This window comes from Nanorana parkeri, unplaced genomic scaffold (genome assembly GCF_000935625.1).
Source record: "Nanorana parkeri isolate BGI_ZX_2015 unplaced genomic scaffold, ASM93562v1 scaffold444, whole genome shotgun sequence".
NCBI lineage: Eukaryota > Metazoa > Chordata > Amphibia > Anura > Dicroglossidae > Nanorana > Nanorana parkeri.
Window position 1 is genome coordinate 522,435 of NW_017306712.1, and position 24,634 is coordinate 547,068.

At 39.7% G+C, this 24,634-nt stretch overlaps 1 protein-coding gene across 1 annotated transcript in view; it reads right to left on the reverse strand.

The window, feature by feature from the left end:
• LOC108790078 (dystrophin-like) overlaps positions 1–24,634 on the reverse strand; it is a 703,081-nt gene that overhangs the window by 510,211 nt on the left and 168,236 nt on the right. Inside the window, exons 7-8 of the mRNA XM_018560268.1 lie at positions 12,077–12,227; positions 2,695–2,814 (exon numbers count right to left, since the gene is read on the reverse strand). Of these exons, the coding sequence (XP_018415770.1) occupies positions 2,695–2,814; positions 12,077–12,227 (271 nt within the window). The remainder of the gene's footprint in view (positions 1–2,694; positions 2,815–12,076; positions 12,228–24,634) is intronic.

Consider the following 24,634-nt stretch of genomic DNA (forward strand, 5'->3'; position numbering starts at 1 on the left):
GCACATGTAGTCCTGCAATCCAAGTGTACTCTAATGATTAATCCCTGCTCTTATTTATTTGCTTCAGTAATTCCTTCCTACTGTGTCAATTTAGAGAGATTACATTGGGGGAAAAGTTGCATGCAACATTTGTGCATGGCAGATATCACAAGAACTCTCATCAAAACCAATTAGAGATGTGTCCAAACATTGCTTTGCAGATGAAGAAAGATGTGGAGATAAGCATTTTTATCATTTTTCTCCACAGGGTATATTCCCAAAAAACTTAAAGTAACACTAAACTCAGGAGTTACCGTAAATAAAAAAAAATGCATTCAAATACCTTAATTATGAACAAAAATGTATCTTATTTGTAGATCCCAAATCATCTCTGAATTGGTGCTGACACTGTCCTTCCTTCTGGGGGGTTGCTACTTTTGTTTCCCATGGTCCCTGTGTGTGTTGTAAAGTAACCATCTCTCCAAGCTCACTCCCGTAACACACTACAATCTCATATTTAGTTAGCTAGGGTACTTGAATGCATTTTTAAGATTTAACTCATGAGTTTAGTGTCACTTTAACTATATATGCATTCGCTTTTTGTTTCTGTTATGCTTTTGTGCAGCAATTTAGAATGGTTTGAAATGCAATATTTGAATTGTGGATGTTATAAAGCAGTGTTTATTGATACATTTACCAGTCTTTTGCTTTGCTTAGTGTGTTGATAAAAGAAACATGTCATATTTTGCTGATGCTCATGTGATGTTGACCTGTATAAAAGTCAATCTGAATGCAAAAAAAAGAAACTTAGAGGCAGCTCGAAAGCGCCTCAAAATCAAGCTCTTGAAATAATTTTGGACAGCCATGTTGTACAGTTCTGCCTAATAAACCATGTAATCTGGTAACTAACTTCTTTAGACCAGAGGGCTCAACTGGACTTTAAAATAAAAAGAACCTGGATGTCACTGTGCATTGTATTAACCGGTTTATATTGCTTGACCAACCTTTACTGGTATATGATAGTCAATCTGCATTTCCTAAACGCTAAATAGTTTTTTCCCCTCCGTAACAGATGAATGGAAATTAGATCCCCAATATCAATATGTGACAATTATTAAGACTACATGAATGCATGCAGTGGATGAAACATGCCATAAAGGTGGGAATAAAACAATTATTTCCTCTGTATTAAGGCACCAGCAGTGTGACTAAGAACTTGAGATGAAGGTTACCTGCTGCAGAACAGTATTCATAAAACAATCTTTACTCATGCATTTGTTGTGCCCTTCTGTAGTTTGTAAAGGCTGTGAAAATTAAATGTACATCTCGGAGACACAAAATCTGAGTTGCTCCCAAGAGAAACAAAGTTTAATCTGTCATTCATTTTATGAAACTATGGATTTCTGATTGTGAATATGCACAAGACCAGTTATAATCAACCAACCCCATAGTATTACTAAACATTCTGTAGTTTTTAAGGGCATTAACCCCTTCATGACGGGAGATGTACAGTGTACGTCCCGACACTTTGTGCCTATATGACTGGCCACGTACACTGTACGTGACAAGTTATATCAGACTTTGTAATGCTGGTAACAGCTGATTCTCAGCAGTTACCAGACATTAATGAATGCCTCAGTATTGAGGCATTCATTAATTAAATAATTAAGCTTTTTGTAAAAGCTTCTTCCTTTCAGTAATGAAAGAATGAAGCCGTTACATGCAAATACAGGACCGCAATTTGCGATCCTGTATTTGACAGCTGAAAATAGCAGAGAGGTAGCAGTGACTCACCTCTCTGCTATTTGTTTTGACAGCTCGAGATCCCGATGTTTAGATACATTTCACTCAAAAGATACAATGTATATCTTTTGAGTGAAATGTATCAGTTCTGATCGTCTAGGCACGATCAAAGAGCTTTTAGGGAGATCTGAATCTGACTAAAGTCAGGATCAGTCTCTAAGGTTATTATTAGCTGTTCCTAAGTTTGGAGCAGCCTAATTGCCAAAAATTAAAAAAAGTTAATTTATCAAGCAGCCATAGTGACTGCTTGATATAAACTGACAAGAAAAAAAAGTTTTTTACAAAGTGTAAAAAATATGAATAAAGTGTAAAACAAAATTAGGAAAATAAAAATGATATGTAAATATATTTTTATACTATAATTAATATAAACAAATAATAGTAATCACACCTTGTGAAAAAAGTGTTTTCTTCTAGTTGTTTTCCTCATTTTTTTATTTTATTCAAACTAAGTGAGGGGTTAGGTACACATGTGTGATATAATTATATAGCCCTATCTGTCCTCTAAAAAACAATATAGAATATGTGTGGGTACATTTAGTAAGAAAGTATATTACTGCTGTGAAAGAATCACACAGCAAAAATGTAAAAAGTGTGTCAGTCATTTATGAACAGAAACTGAAAACTAGCTCAGTCATGAAGGGGTTAAGTAGCAAACTTGTACACTAAAAATCCCATAATACAATAAAGTAACATTTTAATATGTCAGCACACTTTGAACTTAATGGGTAAATAACTTTTTACAGTTACTTTGATAAAGCAATAGTATATGCAACTTAAAGAAAAAGTTAAAATAACAGAAAAATTGTCTGTTTGCATTATTTACTAGAAATCACATCATCATCTTTTCGCCTTAAAAGCATGCTGTATTGTACAAATTCAGATGAATATTTGTATCACTTCTGTACTTGCCTGTAACTGTTCTTCTAAGGCAGCTGTAGCTCTATCTCCACTTGCTTCATCCACCACTACCACCATATGAGTGAGAGAATTTACTCTAACTTGCTCTTGCTCCAAGTCATCCTGCAAAACCTATGTAAAAGAAAAGACAAATATATCATCAGGAAAAAAAAAATATAATTTAAATTAAACGTGTATTTAAAGCCAAAACATGTTTTAAAGAACAATTGGATAGAGTAGAGAATCGATGAAACCCTTGTAAGTGATTTGACCTCCTGTCTCAGACACAAAGTGAGGGGAACTCTCTTTTAGACATTTATCACTGTAGGAGGAGTCCCCATTGGGTGATTTTTCCTTACCTCCTGTTCCAATGAAAACTGTAAAATATTGAATTTACCATCACTTTCAACCCCAGTGAAAGTGGTCTCCAGGAAAATAGAGTGTGCATATCTTTAGTGGGGACACAGCAGAGCGGTGGCTGGTAGCAGCACTTCTGTGGAGACTAAGCTGGCAGCTGTTCTGTCCTGTGTATGATGGCTGTTCACGGATGACAAGGGGACTGGAAGCGGTGCTGGAGTGGCGGGAAAAAAGTTCTGTGGCAATGCATTTTCCATAATCCTTTTTTACATTATCCTAAAAACGCTTTGCTGCAGAACTTTTTTTCTGCTGCCCCACCACTCCAGCACCACTTCCAGTCCCCCTTTCATTCCTGACCAGCCATCATACACAAGAATGAACAGCTGCCAGCTTCTCCACACAAGTGCAGTGGATACCAGCCACCTCTCTGCTTTAGCGGCCGGTGGAGGACAGAAGAACGATGCTGCAAGATCCCTCAGGGACCAGACCTCACAATCCCATACAGAGACATGGAGATATTCCACCTTTGGAGCTACACACCGCTTTTTATTTTCATGTGTGATGGACATCCTCTCAAGATCATCAGTGTGAATGCAATCATTTTATGTTCTTAATAAATGTTTTTAGGTTTAAACAAACAGCGTGCTGGTCATTTTTTATACTCTGTTATTGCCAGATGAGCCACTTATCCTGCTGATTGCAACACCCCAAAAAGATACATGCCAGAAGTGCTTTTGTACATAATGTAATACAGTACATCACAAATTTTACAATGTGAGTTCAACATGGTTATTTTAGTTATCTCACCCCCTTTTCATCCATTTACCATGCTAGGTTGTGGTGCTCTGCTGTTTCTTTTTTTATCCCTAATGTGCACCTCACCCTCCTTTCCACATTGCAATGTGCAATAAACTAGTACCTGTTTTGAACTCACTAAAGTGACTGTACCCCCACCTTTTGACACCCACAGAAATGAACCAAGCCTGATAATATACTGTACATGCCATTAATAATTTTAATACTAATATTACCACTAATATTAACACATTCATGAATTAAAATAACACCTTGCAACAACAAAACATTATAAACAGTACACTCATAGTATGAGTTCAGTTTGGTTTTATTATTCTCACGCAGAACTAATGTAATCCACAAACTGCAACATATTACACTTCACACATTTGCATAATTATACTTCATTATATAAGAGTGTATGTCAAAAGTTGGAAAAGAGACATTACTGAACTAAGAAAAACATGACACATCTTACAAAAATAGCTTATGCCATGAAATACGCTCAAAACAACTGTTTCTTAAGTTTTCACTATGAGTAATATATTATTCAAACCTTTAATTAACAGCATGACTGTATTTAGTAATTTAGTAGTTATCTGCTGGTTTTAAACACAATCTTTCCATTTTGTAATAAATGAAAGTGATAGAACTATTCTAGACTGTCTAATTATTTTTTCAAAATACAATCTCCCTCCTCTCTTGCACAATTTATGTAAAAGGTAGAAATGGACAAAAGTATAAAACTCAGAAATTAAAGAGAAAGCCCATTCCTGAAAGATAAAAATGATTTCGAAGCAGTTACAATAGCTACTAATGAACTGAAGAATATTCTTCCTGTACTTAAAATCTTTTGTTCCGTCAGACTCTCTCATGCTCTATGACCGCTTAACCTGAAGAGCACAATTCTGAGGGTGTATGCAGCCTGTGTTTGCTTCCGACACATACTCTAACACTATGCAAATAAGTCTCTATAAAAGGAGATAGGGTTTCTGGATAGGTTTTCACACAGCAGGCTATTAACTGAACTCATCACCCACTGGGGATTAAAGTATCACACAACTCTTAATTAAATAAAACACTACTATGAAAATAATATTATATTAGTTAAAGCAGAACAAAACATTTATTTATTTTAATCCTTGTAAAATCTCTTGGGCAAAATTGTGAGTGCATGCATGCATACATGCAAAACATTAGGCATGTACAGCTGCAAAAAAATAGTTTTGTTTCGGATTTCGTTTATGTCATATTTCTGAAATCGGGTCCTGTATGTGTTTCGTTTTGGGTTTCAAATTGGATTCGTATTTGCAATACGGACGAATTTCTGAAATTTGGGGTTTTTGCGCGAACGGACAAATGTTTGTACTCACGTACGTAGCAGAATTGGCACAGTTGACATTTCTGGTTGCTGTGCTCTAGTCTTCACTATTAAAGGGACATTAAAATCCTTTTCTTAATTTTTTTTATCCGTTTAAACGTTGACGGTGCATGCACAGGAACATTAAGTAATGTTTTGTTTTTATCTTCACATGCTATGAAATCCTCTTTTTGAAGTCATTATTGTAAATTTCTAATTTAGTTTCTGTTAGAACGAGATTCGTACTGAATCTGAAATTCCAAATCCAAAATTTTGGATTCGGAATTTCGGATTCGGATGCTTTCGGATGAATTCGGACATGGTACATTTCGGAAATTCGGATGCTCCGAATCCACGAATTTCCAAAATTTCGTCCGAATTTTGATTCGGAAGAAAACGAATCGCACATGTCTACAAAACATTCTTCCCTATGGCGGTATTAAAAACCTGCCATCTTGCAGAAACTTCCTCTATTGATGATGCTCTCAGCTGATGAATAAGGATGAACTTTGGATTTGGATTAACCAGGAGTTTGACCCAAACCCAGCGGGTTTGCAGTTCAGAGAGCAGGTAAACAAATTGCCCATATTTGGTCAGTTGAGCAGCCTGAGCCTCCTGCTAATCATAGGCTACACAGCCTATTGCATTAGTGTGTGCACACAAAAGTAGACACACACATACTGAGGCATCCCGATTTCCCATTTCTTCAACTGTCCCTTACCTCTTCCTGCAGGGGTGCAGCAATGAAGCAGGGTGCCTGGCTTGCTGATTGGATGGGAACCCACAGCCACCGGCAAAGTGACTAAAAACTTGGTGCCTGCTGTTGCTGTTTTCGGCAGGGCTGGTGCAAGGATTTTTCCCTACAAAAAACATTGGTGCAACATTGCCCCCTATGCCCTTAGGCAGCTGCCTATGCAGCCTTAAGCTAGCACCGGCCCTGTCCCCCTCCCCATATATCCCTGTCATACAGCATCTCCCCTCCCCATACATTCCTGTTATAGAGTGTCCCCCCTCCCTATTCATTTTTGTTACACAGCATCACTCCATCCCCATAGGTTCCAGTCACACAGTGTCCCCCCTCCCCATACCGTCCTGTCATACAGTGCCCCCCTCCCCATACATTCCTGTCACACAGTGTCCCCCCTGCCCATACAGTCCATTCTTGTCACACAGCATCCCCGCTCCCCATACATTCTTGTCACACAGCCTTCTCTGCTCCCCATACATTCCTGTCACACAGAGTCCCCTCAACCAACCAGTATACAATATGATGGTACCTGCACCTTTTTTCAGCCTTGTTTGTCTGTGCAGACACATTTTGTGAAAGATTAAAGACTGATGTCTTGTAACAAGGCCACAATTTATCATAAAACATTAGAAACATTAAAAACAATTGTGTGGTACATGAAGAGCTATCGCACCACTGGAGCTGTTGCTTGAATCTAAGGCCCAGGATATAATGGATCCATTTATTTTAAAGGACAGTGTAATCTAAATGTTTACTACAACTACTACATTGCTTCCACACTGTTAATGTCATTATTCTGACTGCTGTCAGAAGGGCTAACATGACTCAAAGTATCTGTGAGCCCTTATTCTCACCTGGGGAGTAAAGTTCTGCCAGCTTGTGGGCCCTGGCATGCTGGGGGCCCAACCTCAGGCTGCTCACTGCTCAGGGGGTGCTGGGGGCTCACTGTCAGCTCTTCCATGAGCTGTCCTCATCATCTTACCAACAAGCCAATTGGGGACGCCAATGTCCCCTGCTGGCAACCCAATTGGGGGAGGGTCAAAAGAGTGTGAATAGATGGGGAAAGGCTGGTCAATCCTTGCTCTCTCATTCAAGATAGGCATGTGGTATGCACCCAATAGAGGTGTAGGGGAGGGGATGAGCTCAGTGGGCAGCTGCCCAAGGAGAGAGAGGAGACCACGTCCTGTCTGTCAGTTTGGAGACACTAGCGCCAGTGTTTTATCAGATTTGATAGAACACCGGCACTGGGTTTAGGTGTTACGGTCGGGGTAATTAGAGTGTGCCCAAGCACACCCCGTGCGCATGCTTATGCTGCTAATCTTTGTGTGTCTGTCATTTAACATCCATGATCAAATATAGTCAGGGTCATATTTGGTTTTTGACATCACCCAGGATCCCTGCAGGCTTGTTTACCTATAGAAACTGCCAAGGATTTGTCATTTGAGACCATAGTAGTGGCAGATGAAGATTGTTGTGTGTGTGTAGTGGGTTGTTGTGGCTGTGGGTCAGCAATGTTGGGCTCAGCTCAACATGAGTGACATAAATCTACATTTCTAGATGACACAATTGACTTGGGATTTCATTGTGGGACATTGTTTACTTTTTCAGTGTTGTGGTATTTATTTACTTTTTTCTTTGTGGATGTGAATGGGCAATAAGGGGTAATATGCACCTATTCATGTGGGAGAAACTGAGAGGGGCCCCTTAGTCTAAAATGATTTTCATTTTTGAATAAGGTCAGGTGCAAGACTTCGCCCAAGCAGGGCTTAGTACTCATTTGAAACCATGATTGGGCAAAGTCATGATGACTCTGTCCAATCATGTCTCGCCTATCAGATGATGTAAAACTATACAATTGACAGCTAGCTCCACCCAATTGTCTATGTTTTGCCGACATGTGTCAAAATGCGATTATGTGGCGGGAGTCGCCGGGCAGAGGACGGGACGGCGGCCGGCATTTTTTAAAAATTATTATTTCTATTTATTTTTATTGTTTTATGTTTTATTTTGTCATCGTCTTGGACAACGCTGGACACCGTGATGGACCCTGGATTATGTCGGTGGATCAATTTTTTAAAAATAAAAGACTTGTCAAAAACATGTATTTTGTTTTTTTCCAAATAAAGGATTTTATCAAAAGGCTGGACTTTTTAATAACTATTTTATTTAACCCTTTAGTGAATGAATAGGGATACAAGTGCCCCTTATTCATTCACAAGAGAGGGGGGGTGGCATCTGGGTGCCCCCTTAATTAAAGGGGTACCCAGATGCAAATAAGCCCCATGCCCGCAGACCCCCACAACCACCGGGTCAGGGTTGTGGGGACAAGGCCCTTATCCCCATCGGCACGGGGACAAGGTGCTGAGGACATGTGGCCTGGTGTGGGAGGAAGGGGGGGCACTTGCTCGCCCTCCCCCTTTCCGGCCCTGCCAGGCCTATGCTCGGATCAAGGGTCTGGTATGGAATTTTAGTGGGGACCCCACATTTTTTCCTCCCATTTTGGTGGTGGGGTTCCTCCTTAAAATTCCTACCAGACCTTGAGGGTCTGGTAGGACTTTAAGGGGGAACCCCACACACATTTTTTTGTTTTTTTTGTACATGAGGTCCCTCCTAAATATTCCTACCAGACATCTGGTATTGTTTGGGAAGGGGAACTGCACACTTTAAGTCAGTTTTGCTGCAGCATGTTCTATACATCCTAGAGATCCACCAATTCACAGGCAGTTTATGGGGATCCCCCAGGCACTATATTTGAAGGCATTTTTCATTTTTATTCTTACCCTTTAAGTGATGTTAAAGTCACTGCTCCTTTTTTCATTGATTTCTGTCCCCCAGGGCAGTACCCAGACCCCCATACACCTTTTATGGCCAATAACTTGCATATAAGCCCTCTTAAAGGGGACTATAATTTATTGAAAGTTCAACCCCCACTGACTTGCATTAAGTTCGAGTTCATATTCAAGCTTTTCGGCCGTTCGGGTGTTCGAATACGAACCAAACACGGAGGTGTTTGGCACATCACTAATATATATGTATATATATATATACATATACATACACACACACACACCTAGATACAAATATCATAACAAGATTCTTAAACTCATGTAAATATAAGAATCGTAAAAAGATTCATTAAAAAGGAGTAGAACATGCAGTTGTAATCAATAAAAATGATAATAAAAGAAAAGAGAGATGCATGCATACACATTTGTTTCTAAATATGTATGACATTTAATTAAAAAATAAAAATTTAGCTCTGCTTTAATACAGTGCATGTCATTATAGTCTCTATAGTCTCAGTATACGAGTTATATATAATGTCACAAGCCTTTGTTTACAATTTTGTCCACAGCTCATACATCTCACACACTTTAATGCCTGAACTATAAGACTAGTAAACCTACAGATGGGTGACAATTCGAATAAACATAAATTAAGGTGACCATTTCTGTTTAATACAGTTGCACACCTGATCACTCCCTAGTATCTTTGGCTACCTTCCGTTCCAGGCATTGTTAGCTTTGTTAGAAATGTTATCTAAATGTACAGTATATAATGATTTTATGTGTAATAGCCAACATTAAAGTGTTTTCTATTATTCTTAAATACTTATTGTCACCTATATTATAATTTATAAAAAGGTAAAATGTCATATTAGTATTGTGCTAAGGATAGACATAAGCTGTAAAATCAGAAGTGTTCATTATCATAATAATAATCTTTTTATTTCCATAGCTTGTATCATGCAATATGCAGTTTCTGCTGCATCAAGGAAAGCTTCAAATCTAACCACCATTGCACTGCCCAGTGAGAGAGACCTTTCTGACCTTTGAAGCATTCTGATTGGACAGGAGAAAATCAGTTGGTGGAGCTTAGCTATTAAGTCAGGGTAAGTCAGGACCCAGTAACTAAAATAAGAGAAGCACAAAATTAGCTTGTTAGGCTAAATATAGCTGTATTTACTCCTATGCAGTGCTCTAAAAAGTTTAAATCAGAAGTAGAGGTTTACTTAAACAGTAGATGACATTTTGTCAGTTCAATAGTTATCAATGTATAAGCATAATATATCCACCCAATGAAACACATTTCCAGCGACTGAAGTCTTTCTTCCAGTTGTATACTATTTGTTTAAAAAAAAAAAACCACTGCCAGTTTCACTAGACATAATTCAATTAACAATATGTCTGCTTAACCATTGAACTTAAAGTATATTTAAAACCAAAACATGTTTCCAGTTTTGGATAGAATGTGGTAGGGTTTGGATCCCTGTCAGGTTTTCATTGCTGTCTATATCCCCAGGGGGGAGATTTACTCTCTCTGTTTGTCCTCACAACCTTTATCAAGGGCTCAGCAAGTGATGGGAAACCCAAAATTTTACAGATGTCATTTGCATGAGGAAGAAAGGGAAAATCCACATAGAGACACTTGTTCCATTGGGTACAAAGAGGGGGTTTTCTATCACACCAAGGCAGCAAATAAATAAATGACCAATTAACCAATACATACTCTATCCAAAACTACAAATAGGCATTTAAGATTTCCTCTGAAATATGTAAGATTAAGGGGCTCCAAAATAATATTTTTTAATGTTTAAGAATAGATCAAAAAGTGCCATGAAACAAAACCTTTTAATGTAAAAATAAATTGAGTGTGGCTAAAAAGAAAACTGCTGAAATATGCAATATGGTGGGAAAATGGGCCTGGCTCTGTGAAACTGGAGGCTAGAAAAATAATCACAAAACTGGAAAATGATAGATAGTAACATGAATACTTTACACATTTAAATGACCTAAGATGACTTTGGTGCATCATAAACTTAATAAAACAAAAAGCCATACTATTTTCAGAAAAAAATAAATCATAAAGCTGCATTAAAAAAATATCAAACCTCAGCAGTATTTCTGAAGGGTATCATTTAGTTAGAATAGTGGTAATGGACCAATTTTTTTCATTATGCATAAACAAATCAAGGTCAACTTTATTATAGCCAAAGTGTCTTTGTTTTCTTTACACTTTAATGCAGTTTCAAAGATATAGCAATGCACTAGGAAAACTGAGGAGATGGGTCAGCTGATCTAAATCTGATTCGTTAGTTTAATTAGTCAATAATGTATGTAAGGTTACCAGCCATTCCACCTAGAGCTAATGCTATTCTGTCAACTAATGCAGTATTCATATAGTCCTTACATAAAATAATACTGCGGCTACTGTTAAAAAAAAAAAAAAAGCAACTGCAGTGCAAATATCAAGGACAAATCGATGCAGAAAGACACAAATTGCTTGATAAATATATAAATAACAGCATTAAAACAAAAATAGTTGTGTTACCATATAGCAAACTGACTACAGCTCGCGGTATACTGAGCTTAGGGTAACGCTAGGACGCTAGTTTGTGTCCTCCCGTTACCCTAAGGAGAACTATGGGGAAAAACACTGACCCCATAGTTCTCCTTTAAGAGCCCAAGCGGTGTCAAGAACAGAAAAGCCAAAAGCAACCAGCAGTTATTTTGTTCATTCTAAAGTTGGCAAGAGGTGACATCTGATTAGAGGGTTATTATATTATGATCAATAACACTGGTCTTTGTGCTCATATGCATATTCTCTAATTTTTATTATGTAAACTGGTTTTATTATACAATTACTACTATTATAGGGTCCAGTTGTTTTCTGAAGCAAAACTGAAAGACACTTAAAAAATCCAATATATAGTAGTTTACTAATTTTATGTTTTCAATAGCAGGCTGATATTAAAGTCAGTCCACCCAAAAATGTTTAATTAGTTATAGGTTAAGCTTGGTGGGCTAAATCAACCCTCTGGCTTCCTATATGTCTCAGATGCTCCCACATAGAGATCTCCTTGACAATTTTTGGAGTTTTTGTGTGTTCCTGCCTACAATTGCATATTCCAGCTTCTTCAGGTGGATTCTCCACCAAATGAAATGTATTAAAAATCCAACAGAGAAAACAGGGCTCCTTCATAATAACCACAGCAGCTATACAGGAACAGAAGCACAGAGATTTTACCAATAAAGTCTCTTTAATATATTAGAAACTGTAACATGATTTAACTTCACTATTTATGAAACATTATTCTGAACAAGCATAAAGGGTTAGTGCAGAAGAAGACAAACCTTATGTTCTTCTATTTGACGCTTTATATCTTCTAAGTCAGGACCCAAAATTTCCAATTCCATTTTCCTAATACGATTCTCTGTTTGTAAAAGCCAGTCGCTTAACTGTTGCAGCTGCTGATTTTGCAGGTCCATCAAAGTTTTATGTAAACTAAGATTAGAAAATACAATTGTATGTTAAAGTAGTATTATATTAAACTTTTTTCAATAATGAATCCAGATCAAACAAATATACATTGCCCAGCAAAGCATACACTTACAATCATCATGTTTCTGAATAGCTGCTTCCAAGTCTCCCAGCTCAGCTTCCCTGAACTTCCTGTCCTGTACTAGATCATAAAGGACAGTGCAGACTCCAGCAACTGTTCATCTACTAGCTTGGGGAAGGGAGGAGAGGGGGCCAGGGGGAGAGGAGTAGCTTGATTTACTGTTTGTGGAGACACACACAGCTTACTAGCACACACCAGGGTGGCTCCATAGAGATCTGCTTAACACCTTAAAACAGAAAGTCAGGACCAGTGCTCAGGGGACCAGCTGATTCTTCAGGAAACTAAAACTTTTAAAACATCAAGGAGCAGCATTCATTGTAAGTGATTTCATCGGCATTTGAAATAGCTTAAAATCCTTTTGCATTAGAAATGAGGACACTGAGGGATATTCCACTACCAGAGCAGAAGGGTGAGTACTGACTGCTGTAGGACCGAGGATCAGGTGAGTATATTTTCTTTATGCCAGCCCACAGAGAAAAACAAGCACTTGCAGTGCAGGAGTTAATTTTAGGATTCTTGATTGTGTGGATAATAGGAAAACAGTTTAAAGTAGAACTATGGGCAGAAGCAAACATGACAGAGAATATGCTGCAGTCTGTCACAAACATATACAGTCCAGTGAGAACACCAAACAAGACAGAGTGAGAGCCCAACCATGTTAAATAATGGAATGGGTTAATAAACTGGCCATGCCTTATATAGCTATAAAAAAAGTACATGAATATTGATTGAACACCGATCAGCAAATCGTCAGCTTTAAACAGATTTTCAAGGCAAAATAAAGAGTATTTGCAGAGAGTGCAAGCTTTGAGTTATTATTGTAGTGTTGCCATGAAGTACTGTAATTTTGGATGTGAAGTTCACACTTTAAATGCTTGATTTTTTTCATTTTTGTTATTACACTATATATATAGAAGTATAATAGCACACTATACATAGAAACAAAGTTAACACAAAGCGTCAAGTCAAATCAAGAATATCTCTTTTACAAGTAACATATATACACACTGTAAAATTACTTTAAAAAGGTAGGGATGCACTGTTTCCATTTTTTTGGTTTTTTTCTGTATTTACTGATAGCAAATACTGATACTAGAAGTCCCATTAAGGCCAATCAGGAAGCCGGACACTGTGTAACGAATCGCCGCCCACGTTCCCGATTAGCCGGGAAGCCGTCTTTATGCTCCGTAGTCACCAGATGATGAGGAAGCATGGAGATGGCTTTCTGGCCAATCAGGAAGCAGGTGGGCCGGTAATCACTCGCTTCCCGACTTCCTGATAGGCCAGCTTCCCGACCAATCAGGAAGCTGGGCAGCGAGTCATTACACGCCACTCGGCTTCATTCTCCCTCGTCACCAAATGATGAGGGAGCATGGAGCCAGCTTCCTGGCCAATCAAGAAGCTGGGTGGTGAGTCATTACATGCCGCTTGGCTTTCTGATTGGCCAGGAAGCCGGTTCCATGGTCCCTGGTGGCGAGTGAGCATGGAGCCAGCTTCTCAGCCAATGAGAATGGTGGGCAGCGTGTGATGACCCGCTGCCCGGCTTCTTGATACTGGAAGTTCGGGAATCGGCATCTGGAGCATTTGGGTGAGTACCAGTTAAAACAAGTTATTGTTTAAAAAATATATATTTATATCTGATACATTTGCTGTTTAAATGTTTCTCATTTGTGTGTGTCTGAATACCAATGTATCAATATACCAATGTAATCAAATAAATATTCTAGTGTTTATAACTGTGCTGCCATCTGCTATAACCCAGCCCTAGGCTGTAACAGTGCACAGGCTTCTTCCACCTACTGTCTCAGCCAGTGGCTGGTAGAAATTGATTGAATTATTTAGATGCTGTCTGATTTAAAAAAAAGTATTATTAATGAAAATGTAGAAATTAGTTGACTTGACCAATTTGCTAATGTATCATAACGGTGTGGGTCTTATTCATTAAAATTAGAGATGCACCAAAATTGAATTTTTAGTCCGAAACCGAAAATAAAAATGACATTTTTTCCCTAATCTTTAAAAAAAAAATGTAAATAATGTTTTTAACTTTACTGTCAGGGGCTTCGGGGAAATATCAATGGTCTAAACAGACCCCTGATATTTCCCTTTTAAAATAGAAAAAGAGATTGAGGACACAGAGTCCTCAATCTCTTATTCTGCAGCATCTATTATGAATGAACAGGAAGCCTCTACGCTGAGTTCTCCTGTCCATTCATAAACTGTGGATATAGTATGAGTTACTATGTCCACAGTCATTATTGAACAGGAAGTGATGTTGTTCCTGTACATTCATAATTGCTAACATAGTAAGAATACTATGCCCACAGTTATATACAAACACTCAGTGATTAGCGGACCACTGAGTGTTTGTACTCAGCTCTCCATCCTGACTCACTATCACAGGAGACTGAGTGGGGCAATGCAGTAGGAGAGCTCAGCATATTAAAAGCTGACTCCTACCCTATACTGCTCAGCATCCTGACTCTCTGCCTGTCACAGGAGACGAGCAGGGGGGGATGCGGGAGGGGTGCGGCTCCTGTGACAGCAGTCTCCACCCCGCACCCCCGAACTGAGCCATATCCTCCCCACTTGGCCTTTGAAAACCTTCTTTCCTTCCTGATGGAACCAGTTTCTGCCCCCTCGGATCCCCGCTGCCTCTGTGGACACGGGCAGTGGAGAGCAGCAGAAATTGGACAGGACACAGACCAGCGGGGAGTCAAGAAGTTTGGTATGCACTGAATTTCTGCAGCATTTTCACCCATTATGGTACTTTCTGTATTTTGCCCAAAGTACCAGTTTCATCCAAAAACATGAATACTGATTGACCACTGTGATAAACATCTTCAGTTTTGTGCTCTTTTTTTTGTTTCTTCATTTTAATGAGTCAGCCCCAAAGTATGTATGTATGTATTTCTATTTGTGTATCTAACTGGTTATAAATGATATGCTGAGAGTATAAGTACAACTCAAACAGTTATGCATTTCCTTTATTCCTTAACCAGTTGCTGTCCGCCCGTTGTAAAAAAACGACGGACGGCACTGCAGCATTGGCGGGTTGCCGTCTCCAGACGGCATTTTTTATCTGCTCGTGGGCGCGCGCGAGCAGAAAAGACCCGTCCAATGCAAACACCTGTTACTGGGTGTTTCACATATAGACGATCGGCGGCTCTATAGCCTGCCGATCGTCTATATGTGCTAGTTTTTTCGCCGTCTACTGCCGCCGGTTTTCTGCCCCCCCCTCCTGACCCCTCACCTTCAATCCTGGGATCCGCTGCCCCAACTGTGGCCCGGGATCGGGTCGGGAGGGCATCAGGAGGAAGAGGAAGGGAGTTCAGCTCCTTGCTGACCTCCCTCTGGGCTGTGGATGCAGAAGTGATGTGTATTACATCACTTCCGCATTCACCTGTCAGTCATCTGGCTGCTATAGCCAGAGAGATGAAGCTGATGAAGCAGATCTCTGCTTCATCAGCTTCTTTTGGGATCCACAGGTGACATTAGGGGTCCTAGAGACCCCTAATGTCTCCATAAAGAGGACCTGTCAGTGTGCCTTTGCTATTATATAGGGGGATTGTTATCCCCTATATAATAGCAATAACAATAAGTGAAAAAAATAATATATACATAAAAAAAATAAAAGTCACATATTAAAAAAGTTTAAAAAAAACTCCAAAATGTTTAACTCCCCCACCCCCATGTTTACGCACATATAAACGTAAATACGCGTCCGGTGCACAAGCGCGCAAAAACGACAATTGCGCTACACGCGTTACTTATAGCTGCGAACGTCGCAGTGAGAGCAGTCATTTTAGAGCCATCAATCACTGATAACACTAAACTGATGAGCGGTAAATGCTTTTAAAGCGTCGCCTATGGCCAATTTTGGGCATTATCGTTATTCGAGGTTTCGCACGCGCACGCAATTTTAAGGCTTGATATGTTTGGTGTCTTATTACCCGATGTGACCCCGTCTTTTATATTTTACCAAAAAATTGGGTAATAATAAATGTTTTATCATTTAATATAGGGGAAACTGTTTTTTTTATCATTTCGGTAATTTTTCCTTAATATAGTAAAAAAATAAAACCCCCAGTGGTGAATAAATACCACCAAAAGAAAGCTCTATCTGTCCCCAAAAAAGGGTATAAAATTCATTTCAGTACAGCGCTGCATGACGGAATAAATGTCAGTTAAAGTACCGCACTGTGCCTTCAGTGCAGTGGAGCCAGACACCAAATGTATTACATGTACTGGCAGCTATGGGAGATGAAATAGGGGGCACAAAAATGTGTAGCATGCAAACGACGGCCATTCTTATCAAATAAGATGTTCTCCCACCTACAACTACAGTTTGATAGATTCAGCCATTATCAGAAGTTATGGGAAAAAGTTTTTTTTTGCTGCATTACCTTGGAGTGGAAAACAGTGCTCCCTCTTGGACTGTGGCATAGGTTCCCATATGGTGACTGTTGGCCCATGGCCAGGTACATGCCACTATAGTGCAACACAGGCTATAGACTGTCAGAAGGGAACTGACATCCCCAGCTGGAATGGGAGCAGCGGTTTTGCCAAGCTGGCATTAAGATACTGGGCATGGGGGATGATTAACCAGTTGACATCCGCGGTGTTAAACCCCCTTCCCATCCAGGCCATTTTTCAGTATTCAGCGCTGCGGTACTTTAACTGACATTTATTCCGTCATGCAGCGCTGTACTGAAATGAATTTTATACCCTTTTTTGGGGACAGATAGAGCTTTCTTTTGGTGGTATTTATTCACCACTGGGGGTTTTATTTTTTTACTATATTAAGGAAAAATTACCGAAATTTAAAAAAAAAAACAGTTTCCCCTATATTAAATGATAAAACATTTATTATTACCCAATTTTTTGGTAAAATATAAAAGATGGGGTCACGTCGGGTAAAAAGACACTAAACATGTCAAGCCTTAAAATTGCGTGCGCGCGCGAAACCTCAAAAAACGATAATACCCAAAATTGGCCATAGGCGACGCTTTAAAAGCTGTTACCGCTCATCAGTTTAGTGTTATCAGTGATTGATGGCCCTAAAATGATTGCTCTCACTGCGACGTTCGCGGCGATATGTAACATGTGTAGCGCAATTGTAATTTTTGCGCGCTGGGGCACCGGACGCGTATTTACGTTTATAGGCGCGTAAACGTGGGGGTGGGGGAGTTAAACATTTTGGGGGGTTTTTTCCCCTTTTTTTATATGTGACTTTTATTTTATTTTACTTTTTTATGTGTTACTTTTATTTTTTTTTATTTATATTTATTTTTTTGCACTTATTGTTATTGCTATTATATAGGGGGATAACAACCCTGGTGGGGGGGGTGCCGCGAACGAGCACATATAGGCGATCGGCGGGCTATGGACCCGCTGATCGCCTATATGTGAAACACCCGGTACCGGGTGTTCGCATTGGACGGGTCTTTTCTGCCCGTGCGTGCCCGCTAGGGGGCGCGCGCGAGCAGAAAAAAATTGCCGTCTGGAGACGGCAACCTGCAGATGCTGCAGTGCCGTCCGTCCGTTTTTTTACTACGGGCGGACGGCAAGAGGTTAAGGGACATTTTCTTCTTCCGCCCTTTTCTATTCCCACCCTCAAATTTTGCCTGCTATCACTGGTTAAAAAAAAATAGCATCCATAACTATATGTAAAAGCTTTTTTTATTGGTCATAATAAAAAAACAGATTGAGGTGCTAATACTGCTAAATTAAAGCTAACTAATTATATAAAAATAAAAAAAGTTCAACTTCTACACATGCAAATTTGTTATGCCACAACAGGGTGTCACTGACGCTGCCTGTGAGAATTATACTGTTCCATAACATAAACAGCTCAAAGGCATTTCTCCAAAGCATGTCATTGAAAAGACTAGTTTTTTTTTTAATATTGCCCTCAAAGTCTCATAAAATGGAAGACCTCTCCCTGTTTAGTGTTTTTTTTGTATATTGTTTTTTACATTGGTACATGTCCCCCTAGATAATGCCCAGGTCCCCATGCTTTTTGTTTGACAATCCCTTGCCTATTAGCCTTGAAAATGTCCAGAATTGATTTTCCAGATTTGCCCCTCAAAGTTTGGAATTTGGATTTGCAAATTGAAATTTGCTATAAGTTTGATGAATGGCACGTAAATAAAACTTAACCCGATTTGCTCCCCCACTAGTCATCACAATCTCCTGTTGGCAAAATCATTGAGACACATTGTGGGTATCTCAAACATGCAATTAATGCTAGAAAATAAAGAATTTGCAGGACCTAGAAGCTGTTTGAAAAGAGGAAATTGGTAGATTTACCACATTAGAAAATAAAGGTCCTCATTCACAATTATTATGTAATATTATTATGTCATTATTATGTAATAATTATGCTATTTTGTGGTTTTGATTAGGTGTTTGATCTAATCACTAATGGCAGTGGTGTGTAAACTTATGAGCACAGCTATACAATTTCCAGAGATAAAAACGTTCTCTAGTGAGAACAAACGGAGCAACAAAAACATTTATTTTTTAAAGTAGGGACAACATAGGACTTGCGTATAAGGCAGGGTTGCCAATCATTCTTTTTTGTACAGACAGTTCATAATAATTAGCCAATGTTCTCCCATTTGTGAATGACTATAGATGGCAAATTATCAGGAGTGCAGCAACAAATGTGTCAATCTCCCCATTCTGCACAATTTCCACCTCCTTTCCTATCAGTTTTTCTATGCACCTTTTCTATGAGAGGAGCTTCAGCCTGGGACATTCTAAGGGAGTGAAAAGCAAGGGGAATAGCTCTGCAGAGCTGCAACTGCTATAGCAAATGGGTTGGATTGGGGAGGAGGGGAGTTAAAAGGAATACGTCCTCGGACATTATCAAGGTAAGGGATATTTTAAGAAATAATACAATGGAGGGACAGGTTGAGCATAGTTGGGGAACTTGTAAGTCCACAATTTCTCATTTATCTTTCATTTCCTCTCTTTCATGTGATGTCATGCGCCAACCCGCCAGGATGGCGGCATGCATTCGCAGAACGCGCGAGTGGCTGATATGGCGGCCGAGCGTTCTTTTCTTTACATTTGAGGTTACGGATTCGGAGGCTTATTGCCTCCAAATCGAAATAGCCTAAAATATATTTTGTTTGACGAAGTGAATGAAAACGTTTTTAGTTTCGGTTCATTTAGTCTGAAACCAATTTTTAGTCTTTGCTCATGTCTAATAGTATGTGTGTGGGGGCAGTGTTGTGATTTATTTTATTTTATTTTTTTTACTGTTGGGTGGCTTTTGTAAAATATCAGGGGTCTAAACAGACCCTGACATTTCCCTTTTGAAATAGAAAAAGAAACTGGAGACTTCCCATTAATTCACAAACTCTGTACTGAGCTGTTTCTACCCGTCAGTAACTCATGAATGAACAGAAAGTGATGTAAAGCACTTCCCATTCATTCATAACTGGGGATACATAGTACTATATGTCCCCATTTGTTTCCAAACATTGGAGTGATCAGCGATCACTCCAGGGTTTGTGCTGCACACAGAGGATTGGTAAATGTTACAAATATTTACCAATCCTCCCGCTTTCCATCCTGAACTGCTCAGCCACACACAGAGCTGCACATTCAGTGCCATTCAGCCAGGATCTGACAGCCGGCAACTCTCTCTCTCTGCTCACTACTCGACCATTCTGGATAACAGCTCCCTCCCTTGCCATCCCGCCAGCTTCAGCACTCCATTTCTTCTCAGATCTCCGCTGCCTCGCTCCATACAGGTGGGGGAGAGCAGCTGGGATCCCAGGAGAAGCTGCAGGATGTGCCACCCCTCTACTTCCTGCCCATACTTTAAATATCACTGTCATGAGGGGGTAAAATAAAAAAAAATACCATTTAGGGTGAAAAACAAATCTGCAGCTCTGCTGCAGATTTTCATTGTAATGGCTTAATTTTTATATTACTGATAGTATAATTTTTTTTAAAATATATCATCTTTATTCGTTACATTTATTTTATTTTTTTTACATTTTATTTTGTTTACATTTTCACTGTTTTTTTTAAACTTTTTAAATCTGTATTTTATTTAGTTAATTATATCAAGCAGTCTTTATGAATTAATCTCACTATTACTGCTTGATAATTTAATAAATAACTTTTTTGGTTATTATTAGGCTGCTTCAAACTTAAGAACAGCCAATAATAACCTTAGTGACACTGATCCTGCAGCATTTCAGACTCAGATGTCACTAAAGGTTTTCTGATTGCTCCAACAATGATCAGAAACCTGCAACATTCTTTCAACAATAGAAACATGTATCTAAATTTTTCTATTGCTGAAAGTTTAGAAAAAAAGACGGTATACATCGAGATTTCCCAATCTATACCAGCTTTCAGTGACGGCTAGAGCTGCAAATGTGGCTCTACTCTCACTGCCAGACACCCGATTCCTGAAATGGATCGGGTGTCTGAAAAAGCTTAACTCTTTCATTAATGGATGCATCAATACTGAGGTATCCATTAATGAATGGTAACAGCTGATTCTCTGTGGTTATCAGCCCCAAATAGCTGATCACGTACAGCGTACGTCTCCTGTCACGAAGGGGTTAAAATACATATTTTCAGTGGTGTTTGCTTAGGCTATGGTCACACAATCAGAAAATGTATGTGAAAACATATTTTTGTGCATGACTACCTCCAGAGACAATACTTTGTTGATATATTGAAAATACTTTTTTAACAGTTTACAGTCTTCAAAAGGGTGAGAAGCAGTCCATACTTTATTATTATTATTATTATTATTATTATTATTATTATTATTATTTTCATATAGAACTGAGAAGGATGTATGAGGGATACTAAAACAACTGAACAAAGCCAGGGGGCTGTATCCTAATTTACTTCTGATTTAGAAATGTTGGTTTTCCTTTCACTGTGTAGCAAGGGTTTCTGCCAGCTCATAATCATAACCCACAGTGGCAAGTATCATTTGTCCTGAGCTCAGAAAATTAAACCTAAAAACACTAAGAGATGTGTTGATGGACACAACTGAACATAACATTAAGGCTGCAATTTTATAAAAATTGCTCACTTAAAAAGATGGCAAACAACTATATTTCAAGCTTACCGTAAAATAGGATGGTAACCTTCAGGAAAGATAACAATTATTCTGAGTTTTCTATTTTCAACAAGTTCCCATAAATGACTCATAGGGCAAAGTTAGTAAATTATATTTACCATTAGTATATTTTAAAATTAGTTGCCTATTAAAAAAATAGTTTTTGTTATTGACCATTTTAAACCAAAAATATTGAATCTCCAGGAAGAAACAGATCATGAATGCATGTATTTTTGTCCCATGTAATACCACTTCTCCATCCGTTTATAATCACACCATTATGCATACTAAGCATAATGGGAAAAAATATCACAATATACACTGTTATTATTAGTTCCCAGTAGCCTTCCAGATAGTTTGCTAGTTGTTCACTGCAGATGCCGGAGAGTTTATAAAAGGAATCTCCACACAAAATCACTTTGCCTTCAGCTACAGCACAGGAAAGGACTAATGTTAAACTGCCACATCCTGCTCAATCAACCGTGAGCCTATCTGACATGCCTTGTTCATCTGGGATCAGTACGCTTCAAACTGGTAACAGAGAATATATAAACCTGCCAAATTATCCACTTGCTGACAGATTGATATAAGCAGAATTCTTGATGCATAGTGGGCAACAAGGACATAATTTCTGACCTGTTACATATGCCCCTTGTGAGGTTTCCCGCTGACATATGTCCTATGTATGGATTTTATTTTACATTTCTGTAGAATTTTAGTTTATTAACTGGATTGTCTGTAAACATATGTCACATTTAACAACTGTGTGTCATGAAGCCAGAGTTAGCTTGTGTGGCCGTAATGCTGGACGGGCACCTGTGCATGCACGTGCGCATGTGCATCGTCCTACACAGAATATTGTGCACGGCCGTGTGCCTCTATGTAGGTGTGCACGCGCCCCACGGCGTGCGGACGGGAGTACGCACACGTTCATTCCTATTGATGGCATCAAAAGGGCTATTTAAGGCTGAAACACCCAGACCTCCCTGCTGACTGATCTTCAGCTATTACCTTGCTCCTGAAACCTGTGAACCTGTTTGATCTCCTGTTACCGACCCGGTCTGCTTGACCTTGCTCCTGCTCTGTGCTCCTTGACGTCGGCTTGTTCCTTGACCTCTCTCCTGTCTTCTCCCTGGATACCTCGCTGCCTGCAAGTTACCATCCCGGCCTGTCCCTGATTACGTCCTGCCTTTTGATCTTGTACCTCGCTGCTAGATTGTTGATGACCCGGCTTGTCTTTACTCTGCTTCCAGGATCCTGTACTACAACCTGCATCCTGCTAAGTGACCCCTGCAACCTGCCTGCAGCTCTGACAGGAGTAGACACCTACCGGCACTTGTGCCCCTCCTTGTCCTCACGCAACTGTTCCCACCATCCAGGGGTGTTTGGACTGGAGCAGCACGAGAGGCCGCCCTCATCATCTCAGGATCCCCCTAAGGTACGTGACACCTTGGTTTTACTTCCAAACACATAAAATAAGCTAACTTGGCACAGTTTTTTAAGTCTTGAAAAACTGTATAGTCCAATTGAACTTTCAGTTTAAATTTGCTAAACATATTTGTGGTGCATCAAAAAAAAAGGAAATTTTACAATTTTTTTTCCTTAGAAAGCAGCCACAGCCTGAAATGAAAAGCCTGTCCCTGGCCAGCATGCTTTAAAGAAGGATGCTTGCTCTCCATGTGGTCACTCTGCATGGCTTTAATACCCCTTCTGCAGAGTCAGGCCTATACATCTACAATCAGCAAATCACATGCATCCTGTTGGTTTCCGAGATATAGCTCAGATTTAGCAGGTGGTGTCTTGAAGCTCTGGAGGGAGACCACTGCTTCCCCGAAAGAGCAAGGATGCATGTCTGCAGCATGCTGGCAGAGAAAAGGGTTTTCTACTCACACCTTGTTTTAATGCAACTCGAAGGTATGTAGCCAATTTAAACTTAGAGTTCAGTAAGACTTTAATTACAGGTGTGTTTTGCTAGCACTAAACATGGTGTCAAGCAGGTTAAAGTTAGCCTAATAAAAGCTTGATTACTTCAAAATAAGCATATGATGACATTTTAAATAAAAACTGCATACACTTTAAACTATTCAGGACTGCTGGATGGTTATAAATGTCCTAGTCCTTAAGTGGTGCTTAAAGACCCCAGATGTCTCCATAAAGAAAACCTGTCGCCTCCAAATGCTTGTTAGCCCCTGTGTGATAGCAATAAAATTAAGTGAAAAAAATGTAAAAAGTAGGGCTGGTAATGATTAAAATTTCCGTGTTCAATTAATAACAAATGTTTTAATCGATTAATTTCGATTAATTATAACGCACATACAGATCCAACTACATTGGCCTATAAACATACAGCACAGCAATGAAGGAATAAAATGAATATGGCCACCGCTTGAGTGGGGCAACTCAAAATAATAACGTGCTGGATTAGTGGGATCCTAGTTCATTTTATTACTTCATTGCTGTGCTGTATGTGTATAGGCCAATGCCTTGGCTGGCGCTCGTGCAGAAAGTTTCTTGGGCAAACTCACCGGCCCAAGTGGCTTCGCCGGCTAACAAAGGGGGAGGAGTCCGGTGACGTCACAGACATTGACGTCACCAGACTACTCCCCTTTCCCTTCGTTAGCCGTCACGGACATCGACGTCACCTGACTCCTCCCCCTTCCCTTCGTTAGCCGACGGAGCCACTTGGGAAAGGGGGGAGGAGTCCGGTGACGTCTATGTCCGTGGCATCACCGGATCGCCGACTGGACTCCCGGAAGCCGGCAGAGAGGTGAGTGTTTTCATTAGCGATCAAAATAATTTAAATTGATCAAAAAGTGTAAAGATTAATCGAGAAATTAGGGATGCATCGATACCGGTATTTTGGTACCAAGTAGCGATAATTTGTCGGTACTCGCCAATACCAATTACCGAGTAACGGAGGTCCCATTCAGGAAGCCAGGTGGCGTGTAATGACTCGCCACCTGGCTTCCTGATTAGCCGGGAAGCCGGGCAGCATGTAAAGAGTCGCCACCCGGCTTCCCGATTAACAAGAAAGTCCCCTCTTACCTTAGTATGTGCAGCCTGTCACCCCGGGGCCTCTGTAGAACGTGGCCTTCGTCCGGTACCCAGCCAGAGCCGCCTGGCCGCCCAATCAGGAAGCCGGGCGCCGTGTAATGACGCAACACCCTGCTTTCTGATTGGCCGGGA